Source organism: Aptenodytes forsteri, unplaced genomic scaffold (genome assembly GCF_000699145.1).
Source record: "Aptenodytes forsteri isolate BGI_AS27 unplaced genomic scaffold, ASM69914v1 Scaffold130, whole genome shotgun sequence".
In the NCBI taxonomy this organism is placed as follows: domain Eukaryota; kingdom Metazoa; phylum Chordata; class Aves; order Sphenisciformes; family Spheniscidae; genus Aptenodytes; species Aptenodytes forsteri.
Genome location: NW_008795133.1, coordinates 1,230,152 through 1,242,496, shown reverse-complemented (window position 1 = coordinate 1,242,496; position 12,345 = coordinate 1,230,152). Strand labels below are relative to the sequence as shown.

The 12,345-nt window shown below is 34.9% G+C and overlaps 1 protein-coding gene across 1 annotated transcript in view; it reads right to left on the bottom strand.

Moving 5' to 3' along the window:
- LRPPRC (leucine rich pentatricopeptide repeat containing) overlaps positions 1 to 12,345 on the bottom strand; it is an 83,598-nt gene that overhangs the window by 37,036 nt on the left and 34,217 nt on the right. Inside the window, exons 23-24 of the mRNA XM_009278402.2 lie at positions 5,751 to 5,875; positions 5,006 to 5,112 (exon numbers count right to left, since the gene is read on the bottom strand). Coding sequence (XP_009276677.1) covers positions 5,006 to 5,112; positions 5,751 to 5,875 — 232 coding nt within the window. The remainder of the gene's footprint in view (positions 1 to 5,005; positions 5,113 to 5,750; positions 5,876 to 12,345) is intronic.

Genomic DNA, 12,345 nt, shown 5'->3' with positions numbered 1-12,345 from the left:
GCTGCTCGGGGACTGGCTGGGCATCAATCAGCAGGTGGTGAGCAATTGCATCGTGCATCTCTTGCTTTGTGTATTTTATTATTATTACTACTACTATTATTATTATTTTATTTCAATTACTAAACCGTTCTTATCTCAACCCATGAGTTTTCCCACTTTCACTCTTCCAATTCTCTCCCCCATCCCACTGGGGGGGGGCACGGGAAAAGAGTGAACAAGCAGCTGCGTGGTGCTCAGTTGCCGGCTGGGGTTAAACCACAACAATCCCAAATACAGTAATCCTCTCTTAGCCTTCATTTCCAGTAAAACTACAAACCGAGCAGAAACTAGATTTTACTCTTTCATTGAAAGAACAATTTTAATTTAATAGGTGATGTGATTTGATCTAAAAAGTTTTCAAGAAGTATCTGTCAAACAACAAAAAACAAACACCTCCACCAACTCCTAGTTCCTATCAGAGGAGTCCATAAGCTCCTAACTAAAAATGCCAGTGACCTAATACCCTTTTTTAATGTGGCGCGGTTTGGGGTTTTTTTCAGAAGTATTTTGCTGTCCAATGAAATATAGTTTAAGGTGTAATGATTTCATCAATACAGTGCAGAAATTGATTTAACACCAGTTTAAAACCTTGTATACTTTAGCCATAGGTGTAAAGTGTTCATTTCTACTTCATGAAAACACGGTTTAGACTTTTGCTAAGGAGATTTAAAGAAGGGCTTGCTTGAACCTCTGCTGCAGGACTGTTACAGTACTTAAGGATATAGAAGTCTTGTGACTCTACCAGAAAAAGCCAAGCATGGACCTGGGCTTAATTACATGCAGATTCAGAGAGTATTTTGATAATTGCATTCAGCATGAATAATAAATTAAGGAAAAAGGGTGAGTCTAGAAATATTCAACCATCATGCAGGTAAAACAGCTGCAAGTATGAGATCTCAGTGCAAAATTCAGATATGACCAAATAATTAAAATTGGACCAAAATGACAGACAACTATAATTCTAACTAGTTTAGGTAGTGAAATCTTTAAACCTCCATGCAGCATGCAAACAAAATAACAGAGTAACAGGTGAATGGGGGAGGAAGTAGACTCCTCCAAGGTGGTGTTACATTCCCTTTTTCATTCCCACTCTTATGGATGACCTTCACATCAGTCCAGCTCTCAACCATCAGCTCGATCAGGTTAATAAAGTGGCAGTCAACAACTGAGTAAACGTAAGGGAATTCTAATTGTCCAGTTCCAGCAACACATAAGAAGCTCTGGATTGGAGGGATTTGGGGGACTAGGCTCTAGAAAATTTTCTTGCCATTTATATACCAGACTTAAAAGAATAATAGGCCAAGTGACTCTTCCAGACTCTCTGATCTACCACCTGGACCTCTGGAGCAACACATATGAAGAATTACTTAAGATCTCTCTCCAGGAGAAAATCTGATTAGATATTATCAAAATAAGACAACATTTTAGAAGAGAGTACCTTTCCAGAAGGTACTATTTATTGAAAGTCCTATTAATTGAAGAAATAATCCTATTTATTGAAAATTTGTATCCCTTTCTTTTAGCCTACATTAGTTTTAATGTAGTTTAATTTAGCTAAAGTCAATATGTACTGACTTTATTTTCTTTCTTTCTTTTTTCTTTTTTATGAAAACAAAATTGAAGGAAAAAAGGCAATTAAACTGCCTTTCCAAGTAAGGGAAAAATTCCTAAGTAACCAGAGCTAGATTTGGTGACATAGAATTCATGCTGTGCCACTGCAAGGGAAAGCAAGTTAGCACGTGACCTTATGGCAACGTATAAGAAGAGAGATGTGCCAACTTTGTTTTGACGTGATCACCTTTGAAGGACTCAAGACAAAAGCTAATTCATCAGTTGAGGTGCAGTTAAGAACTGAAGACTAAATCATGCTTTGATGTACTATAGCACCCAATGGTAGAACTTGTTCCCAGTGGAAAGCAAAAGAGCATCTATCAGCACATCCATCTACCAGCATAACTTCAAGAGCTCAGGAATCTCCAGGCACAGCTAGAATAAAATAGACTTTTACTTTACAGAGCAGCCAAGGCTACCTCATTTGGAGGTATCGTCTCAGAGAGGTTTTCTTCTCTAGCTACCTGCCAAAGAACAAATGAGAACAGGCTTTCAAAAGCTTCACAAGGTAGTCTAGCAACATTGGAAACCGTTACCTTATCAACCAAACTCTGTGAAGCCTTAGAACTTAGCTGCATTTCCCCCCCCCAGTCTTCTCAATCACAGCTTCTCTTCCACTTAGCATCGCTTCAAAAGAGATTCACACCACCAAACCACCCCATGCTTCAGTTTACTTGTTCTGGTATCGGTCAGGTGCATTCTTTGCCTCATCTCCTTTCTATTCACCTTTCGTTGTCTTTTATACTATCGTTCTCTGCTTAGTCTTGGTGTCCTTCCAGCAAGCAGATGAGCCCCAGTGCTTTCAGCTTTCTTGCTGTGACAATATCCCACAACATAAGCTTATATATATGCATGCACAACACATTTGTGACTAGATAATGTACATACACAACTCTGACCTAATTTTTATAATCTCACACAAATCTTACCCTTCTTCCTTTCCCACTATTGTCACCCAGTTGTATTTTACCAAAAATTGAGGTTTAAGAGTTATTTTCTTATTCCTGGGGCTTTGAGTTGCAAGTTTTTCAAAGCAGCAGTTGTCATTAAGTTTCACATAAGCATCTAGTATACGTCTGATTTCTAAAAATAGCAAGAGCAAGCAAAGGCAGTGGTCTCCAGTGAGTACCACCCCATTCAAACGACCATATCCTCCATGGTCTTCATTTCCTTAGCTCCTAAGGAAATTTTTTTCCAGCTTCATTACCACCCTTTTAGATGCTCTATTAACTCTGTAGATACTTTAAAAACAAATGATATCACTAAAATCAATTGACCACCATAATCAGCAATAGATGATAAAAGTACGTGCTGAAAGGTAATCTATGTCTAATATGCAACAGGATCTAAAAAGAGAAAGCAGCACCAACTGATCACCTTTACTGAATATTATTTCACAAGAAAGAATAGAAAAACAATCTGAGATGATCAACAAGAGAAGTAATGTAGTCGCAAAAACCACTGGACTAGAGAAAAGGATACATATACACCTTGTACTCCATCTTCCATGTTATAATCATTAAGGCTTCGACTTCCCAACAAACAAAAAAGCAAATAGTAACTTGTTTAAGGTTTAAACCAATAAAAGCTATTTTCTTCTTTGGCAAAATACCAATTTTAAGATTCCCCCCCTTCTTCTGGAAAAAATTTCTTTGAAAATACTTAACGTATTGTTACATAATAAAAGCATACTTAAAATACAAGACACCATATAGTAATTGATTTTGTGCCACGTTATCCACTAGTAGAATACATGCATACTATTCCTAGCTAAATCCCTATACTCCTAAAAATTCTGGAATTTAAAACCTCTTTTTCTCAACAGCATCTACAAAGCTCTAATTCATACTTCATGGAAGTTAGGTAAGAGCAAGAAAACCTCCTCTAAAGAGCATAAAAAGCCAAGAAAACTTCCATTTAGTCTCCAGATATCATGTGTTCAGATTCACACCTAAGTGTCTGCTTGTGGTTACTAATAATTTATTATCAATGACCAAATACTGAATATTTGCAGAGATAATTTGGCACCTATTATGAAAATGACAAGTTTCAAAGCCCCATCAATTTGATAATTTGCTTACTATCCTATTCATGACTGCTGAACTGTAGCCACCAATATAAGTTTTGAAAAATTAGATGCCAGTATCAAAGACACAGCTGCTAAATCACACCAACTACCAACTTTTCTTCATTTAGCTTTAATTTTACTTCCAATTCTCAGATTTCATCCTTTTACCTCCCATATGCTTTAATTACTATAAAAAGAACTCAATTCCTCAGTATCATCTTCTGTCGGATACTGATACTTCTATTCTTCTGTATTATAAGACTTTGAGCTACAAAAAACCCTCTCAGAACAAAAATGTCAATGCTTCAACATTGTGCTTAGCAATTTCCACACACCCCGCAGCAGGACAGTATTGTTCCACCACAGACAAACAAGCAGATCTTCAGTTAAGATTTTTTAAATGCAAGAATCCTATCAGATAATTCAAGTAAGGATAACTGGTATCTCAAATATTCTAGGAGGAATTAGGGGGAAAAAAGCATACTTTGTCTTAGGAAGGAAAAAAAAAACCCAAATTAGGTTACAGTTATGTACATACATAACACAAAAACAATGAGGACAAAGTATTACTTTTTCTGCAAGATGTCTCCTCCCACACATTAACCGGAAAACTTATGCAGTATTTTAAAAACATGCAACTGTATTAAGAAGAAAAATAATCACAATCTGGGCAGACTCTGCAGCTGCCCCTTTGACTTATCAATTTCAGTAAGCACAATTTCAATCAAGTCTAGATAAAATATACTAATCCTAAATAGAGCAAGTTTGTCACCTACTACTTCCTATAAGCTGCTTACTATCCTGAAAAAGAGAGAGAGAGAGTAGAAATGCTAAATTAAATGCCAAACAGTAGCAGACAGCGCTTGTTTGGCTGATTAACTTGTAGACAAGCATTACAAATAAATCTGAGCATGGTCTGCAGCAAATTAAATTCCAGTGCTTTTAAGAACAAAGAATTCCTTCGGAAAGAGGATTAGCAACTTTACACCCAGGAATGCCAGTTTAATTTAATTGTTCCACAATCCGATATTTAATATGCAAATATCATTTTGATATATAACAGTGCATTTGAAAAAGTGAGGAAACGATTTCAATATACAACAAGACTGTCTCTCTTCTGAACTGTAATTATACAAAATAAAGCTGGTCGAGGTTTTTTTTTATTATTGGGATTGAATTCTATTAACATGAATCAGAACAAGTCTAATTAAAGGTTAAAAACTTTAAATGTTTCTAATTACGAGTCTAAATAGCTGCATGATTAGAGTACTATAGTTAAAATCCCACCTCAATGACCTTCCTGGCCTCTCTGTATTTTCCTGTTTGCAAGAAGGCAAAGAAGAGATCATAAAGAGCCATCATGTCACCGTATTCTCTGCTTATAAAATCTGAAACTAAGGAGAGAATAAAACTCATTAATTTACTAAATATATTGAAGCATTTTAATATATACATCAGATATTCTTAATACTAGTATTTTCCAAGCATCACAAACCTCTGAGAATAAGCTATAGGGAATTAGATTTTGAAACACAGGGAATGATTACAACATATTACACAATTTGTTGTAGCTTTGCGGTTGAGCATATTTAAAATGTTTTTCTGCACTGTATTTTGAATTACATTCAACAGAATAGACAGACTATGTATTGACATTCTCTAGTTTAGAGAGTGAGGATATAGGATTTCTTAACTGCACAACTCTTTGAAAAACGTGTTGTTTTACTGTGGTGTTGTGTTACTATTAAGTTGTTTCTTAATAGCAATATACATAGCTAGAACAAGTATTAGCACTAATCTTTGAGAGCTTGATGCTGTATTACCCAAACATTAGGTTTCTTCTACATTTAAAATTAGTATGAATTTTCAATCTGAAGAACCTAGGCATCATTTAAGTGTTTTAAAGTTACACATATAAACACAAACAATTTTGTTTTCTTTCAGTTGAAAGAAATGATATACAAATCATGGAAGAAAAGCCTCCAGAAAACACTCCATATAACCAGACAGCATTTGACTACATGCAACTAACCCTTCTGCAGAAGATCAGCGTCTCCTTTTTCTATCAGTCTGCAGTAGATGTTATGAAGCTGAAGAATTTTACCATACTTCTTGTAACAGTTGACTAAAGCTTCCAGAGCTGCAGGCATGTCATCCCTTGTGGAATGAAACAAAACAAAAATAAAACCAATCAAACATTCCAGGCAGGAGCAGTGCATGCTGAGCCCACTTTAGTCTTGAAAATTTCAAGGAAAATTCATTCAGCAGCCTATAATCGAAGAGTGTATTTCCCCCCCCCCCGCAACATGCTACAGTTATTTTTAAATAGGTAAAGTTTTCCTACAAACAAATACCATGTATGCTTGACAGCCACAGAAATGAAAACAGAACTACAGATTTCTGCTTAAACCTCTTGGCTGTACAATTTTTGATTGCATGACCACTGTTCACTACAAATTAACCAAAGGTGTGAATGCTCTTCATCATTAGATGCACTTGGTTTTTGAAGTAAAATTCTTAAGTTCTGCTATGTACTATTGTGACAAAAACCCAATTCCGTGGAAATTTCAGTTTCTATTTGAGAGTTCTATTTTTCTTGTTAATAAGTAATATTGTGCACATTATATTACCTCCAAATGTCTGTTTGGACATTTTCAAATTTTAAGCTCTTTCAAATTTTTCCACAGCATTTTTATTTCAGTATAGACCTCCAGAGTTAACTAAGTTAGCCACAGCTCTTTAGATTGCTTTATACTTGTTTTAAACCTTAGCAGACTAGCTATAAATCTATTTTTCTTGTTAATAAGTAATATTGTGCACATTATATTACCTCCAAATGTCTGTTTGGACATTTTCAAATTTTAAGCTCTTTCAAATTTTTCCACAGCATTTTTATTTCAGTATAGACCTCCAGAGTTAACTAAGTTAGCCACAGCTCTTTAGATTGCTTTATACTTGTTTTAAACCTTAGCAGACTAGCTATAAATCATCTGTTGATTTCCATTTTGTCACAATTGAAGGGCTAGCATTCTTCCATTTTATATAAATGTCAGAATCCAATAAATATTTTCTGCAATGAAAATGTAATTTTTGCAATTAATTCAACAATATATTAAGGTACCAAAATGTATTTTATGCTGGCCTATCCATGTCACATAGAGCCACGGCACTAGTATATATCCATGGTACTAGTAAATTAGTGCGTAAGATGCTGACTTCCTTAAATGCACTTATTCAGGTGCTTTTGAGCAGTAAGTACCAGTAACAAGTATAATATTTCCATTGTTATCTCAGTCCTTTGCTGACTTTCTTTCCTGCATATACAGTATTAACGTCTTCAGAAGTATGCACAGTTAAAATGCAAAACTGAAAAGGCATAAAAACTATCAGATCTGAAACTTAAAATAACAACAAATATAAATTAACATTCTACACTGTGCAATTAACAGAACTAAATCATCTGCTGCAGACCCTTTTTCAAAGTATTACAACCCAATCTAAAAAACCAAACCAAAACCAACAGAGGACAACCACTGAAACACTAGTAAAGCAGTATGTGAAGTTGTTCTTTGAAGGGGAAGGTTTAAGCTGAAATTGAAACAAACCAAGACAACATGCACAAAATGTAGTAAGTAGCCAAACAGTCAATAAAACTGCATTTTAAGTTTCAGAAGGCTTATCAAACAGAGGGTGGTGGAAGTAGGCAACGGGAAAAATAAATAAATAGATAAATAAATCATGTAGCAGCAGCAGCTGAAGGCCTTAATAAAACTGACTTGAAATAATGATTTTGCATTCCTGAAGCAACTTTATTATTGACCAACTGAACCTTAACAAATTAAGATATTACTGCTAAAAGAAGCCAAATTCAGATGTCCTCTCCTCACACCGCATTTCTTGTGTGGCACAAATTTTGCTTTTTCAAAGAATGAACTATCTAGACTACTATATACTACTATCGTCATCTAGGCTAATATTTTAAAAATTTTAAGAGTAAGACACAGAAGAATTAATTTTGTTCAGTAATACCGGCATTCTGAAAATGAACCTAAGATAATGGATTTCTACCTTATCCCCCTTACCGAGCCCTGTTTACAGTGCATCTTCTGGCACCCCATGGAGTCATTTGAATTTTTGTCATTTGGGGTGAAGACTAAATTACAGGTTAATTTCAAAACTGCAAGTAGATGTTGCAGGCTAGATTACTGTCATAAAAGAGAAATACTATGGTAGTTACCATAGACAGATACAAAGCTTTATATAATCAGTATTTTTCTCCTGCTTTAGATGCAAGTTCAGTTAACATCTAAAAAAAAACAGTTTTACAGAAAACTACTCAATTTCTAAGGAGGCACAACAACATTTATACATTCAAATTAAAGTTTTCAGTGATAAATCTAGCTTTTCAGATTGATGCTCAAGCAGCCATAGTAATGTCTCAGCTGTATTCCTAAAGGATTAAAGTGACTGTTTTTAGGTCAAAGCTATCAATAAATGAATGAATAATTGGAATGTCATTCAAATAGGAACATTAAGAGTTTTCTAGTCTCTAAATGTATACTTCTGAAGGCATTAATACTGTATACGCAGAGAAAAAAGTCAGCAAAGAACTGAGATAACAAAAATTGAAATATTGTACTTGTTACTGGTACTTACTGCTCAAAGGCGCCTGAATAAGTCTGCATTTAAGGAGGTCAGTATCTTACACACTAATTTACTAGACATTTGTTTTGAATCTATCGAAATCTGATATATTTGTTCTGTTGCATTCAAGCAACCAACCAGTCATCCAGTTTACTAGAGAATGGCATTTATACAACAGATAAATGATAAAACTGGCAACAACTGGCTATAAAACAATAAAGGGTATAGAAGTTTAGCCTCTACAAAGAAATTGTTTGTACTACTACTGCAAAGAAAAAAACATCAAGCTTACGCTTGTACTTGAATTAATGATTCTATTCAACAACCTGCGGTATTTCTTAATTGTCACAAACTGCAGTTAATTCCAAGTAAGTATCAGCAATTAGTTTTGTAAGCAGTTTTTACAATCCTGTTAGAAAAGCCCAGTGAAAATTAGGAACTTACGGTAGGCTTTAAATTTTGCGTATAGGTAACATTTTAATGTGTTTCTTGTTACGACTCACTAACTTAAAAGAAGAACTGCACAAAAATATTTTCCACATTTTAAGAAAATGCTATTTAGATGTAAGGATTTTAAGCTAACAAACAGCCGTACATTTGAAAATATTTGGCGGTCTTTCTGTACGAACTTACGCATGTCGCTTTTATCATCCCAAAGGATACTTACTACACTACTACATTAAAAGCCTGGTCCAAAATTACTATTTAATTAATATGGATCAAGTCAAAAAAGAAATAAAGCCCACATACTCATAGCCATGGTAGAAAAATTTGATTTCCAATGTCAGTCTGGACAAAATAGTATTTAAAATGTGAACATAGATGATCCATGCTTCATTTCGAGTTGGCCAGACACTACAGCTTTAAGTCACTCACAAATATTATCTGTTCAGAGCTAATACCCGTTCCACTTAAAGATTAGGTGTATTTTTCCCTCTCATTGAAACGTGTTCTTTTAAAAAAGAAGATATACTATGATTTTTGAATGACAGAAAGAGCTTCAGTCATCACTGTATTATGCTTGGCCCTTATGTAATCCCAGAAGAGTCCTACTTTGGCATTATTTTTCAACTAAATTGATGCTAGGGTTAAAACATCGTAAGTTTTTTGATTCATTTGGTTTCTGTTCAGGATGCCTATTAAGTCCAAGATACTATGGGCACAATCTTCCAAAATATTTGCGTGGGCAATTTTACTCACACAAAACTATTTGCAAGAGACGAAATGACTCAGATGTCTGAGTGTTTGCAGAACACACTCTGTAGCAGGACTGGCTATAACATGCATGGATATAACATCCCCCTTCAATTTCAGCAAGCCACTCCCCTCTTGCTTCAAGAATGTAGCACTAAATCTAACCCTTTTACTTGTAATAAACAACTTTCCCAACCAGAGAGTCTGCCTGATAAAAATAAGACTCCAAATATTGATTTTAATTGGAATGAAGTGCTGCAACATTATGCATAAAGCTTTAGTGAAGTGGCAATTTACTTAAGGGGTTTACTGATTGAAAAGCTCTCAAACCTGAAATCACTAGAGAGGTAGAAAGAAAAAAAGGTTCTCTCTGGGGTGGGGGTGGAGGGTAGACTGGTAAAACAAATCCCTCTCTACAAATCTGAAGCAGATGTTAGTGTAGAGAGAAGTCAATTCAGCGAAGTACAATCAGCTTTACAAAAATTATTCTGTTAAAAGAGAACGGGCTCTTGAAAGAGCTAAATGTTTTTCTGTTCATTTGCTATACTAAGGAATCTTCAAGGAGACTGGTGTTGCAATTACAACTAATCCTCCCCAAAAAATTAACTGTGTTGAAGGCTTTGTAATTTCCCTAGGTACAATTTAGCTGTCACTTACTTTAAAATTTACTCAAACATGCGTTCCGAACAGCACTAACTTCACATGTCAAGTGCTTTCCAGCCAATTGAGTCTAAACTGGAAGTCGGTGTTAAACAACTGAATGATTAGACAAGATAGCTCATTTCCCTGCTCTTTTGTTCAGAATAAAATGCCACATTTACATTATCAGACTCAACAGGATTTTCTGACAGAGGGAGAAAAAACCCTAGTGAACACTGTCCGTACCAAGCACATGAAGCCTGTCATTTACCAATCATCCTTCAAAAAGCAATAGCCATGAATGTAACTTAATTACGACCCAATGATCCTTGACGAAAAATCATCTTATCACTGTCCTGTCCCCATAGGGCAAACGAGACACTTTAGTCCTTTGGCACTGATGAAGCTAAATTCCTAATTGCAATAATACAGTAAGAGAGCCAAACATCCCTAATTTCAATGCAACATGTAGAGTTTTAATACAAATATTTGAAATAAAGATGCTAAAAACTAGAAAGAACTCTCCCCACTAGAGATATTTTTTCCCCACTAAAAAATCACCTAATTTTAAAAGATGCTTATTTTTAAAAGTAAATTTAGAAGTCAATTAACTTGCATGTGCTACAGAATCATCTCAAACAAAATTACAGGTGAATTTAACTCCATGAAAACAACAGAACAAAAATTGTAAAGGCACTGGATTCACGCTGTATCTGCTACATAAGAAACTAAACAAAATGGGTTTATATAAGATTAATCACAAACCAGCACACAATGCTTTACTGGACAACGCTGTATTAAAATACACTAACCATTTTTAAAGAAACACAATCCAGCTATAGCCTTTTCATCGTTTAAAATACAGTTATTAATTAACTGCTTGCGTTCACTGACTTAAAACTACAAAACATTTTGTTCATACAGTCTGTAACATAATGTTTTCATAGCTCACCTGCAAATTTTCTTTCCTCTGCTTAACAGCACTTCTGATATAGGTAATTAGTAAATTTCAAACCTGAAGATGTTTTGTTTTGTTTCTTTTCTCAGAGGTGATATTATTCAAGAAGAGCAGAAACAAACTTATGTTAATGGAAAGACAGGAACCACATCAAGTTTTTAAGATGTGTATTCCTATTTTTGGTTGTATGAAAGTTGGCTTATGCAGCTTTCTTGGAAGAAGAGAAAAAAAATCATCAGTAGTTACTGTATCTGTTAATGTATCGTCCTGTAAATAGGTATTATCAAAGTATCATATAGCACAGGAGCAGGTTAGCTTCACAAACCTCTTCAGTTTTATGAAATGGCTCATGTTCAAATAGGTTTTTCCCCTGACAGTTGGTAGAGAAGGTAAAAGCCAAAACTGCAATCCTTAAAATCATAAGAAATTTTATGTGGTGTAGGTAACACAACCTTTTCCAACTATCATCAGTTGGAAGAACCAGTTCAGAAGTAAGACATGTTTTAAGAAAAAGTACAAGCTCTTCACATTCTTGCAGCTTTTAGAAACTAAGATTTTTGTCATACTGTCCAAGGCAGGTTTATCACCTTGAACGACAGACCAAGATTCCACATGTGGACCTCCTCAATTTTTAGTGTGATTTCACCATCTTGAGAAACTGTTCAGAGTCATAAATAAAGATTGTACAATTAAAAGCAGGGGGATGGTTCCCCTTAAATTTACTCAGGGTAAAAAACACCAAGATAGTATGAGTTCTCTCTCTAGTTACTTCAGTTCCATATTTCTCAAAATATTAAAGGCAAAATGTCCATTCTACTAGAATATTAGACTTTGTTAGCTTTTCTCAAGTTATACTGTTCATCATCAACAATTTTTTTCTTTTCCATGCTCTGCTGCAAATTGTCACTTTTAACATGCACTAGGACTTAAGTAAGAATTTCAGAATAGTCAGGACTGGGTACAGAGAAAAGGGGTAGGTGAAAACATTTTACACCTACAATTGTTGAAATCTTCAAAAGCAAAATCACAGATTCCTTTACAAGCAATTCAAAAGTTTGAAATAAATTAAGAACACAAAACACCAGCACAACCACTGCTGTGGAACATTAAAAAACACCCCAGAGCTAATATCAGAGGCATGCTGACGACCTGCAGCTAAATGACAGCATTTTCAGCATGATACCTGAGCTGT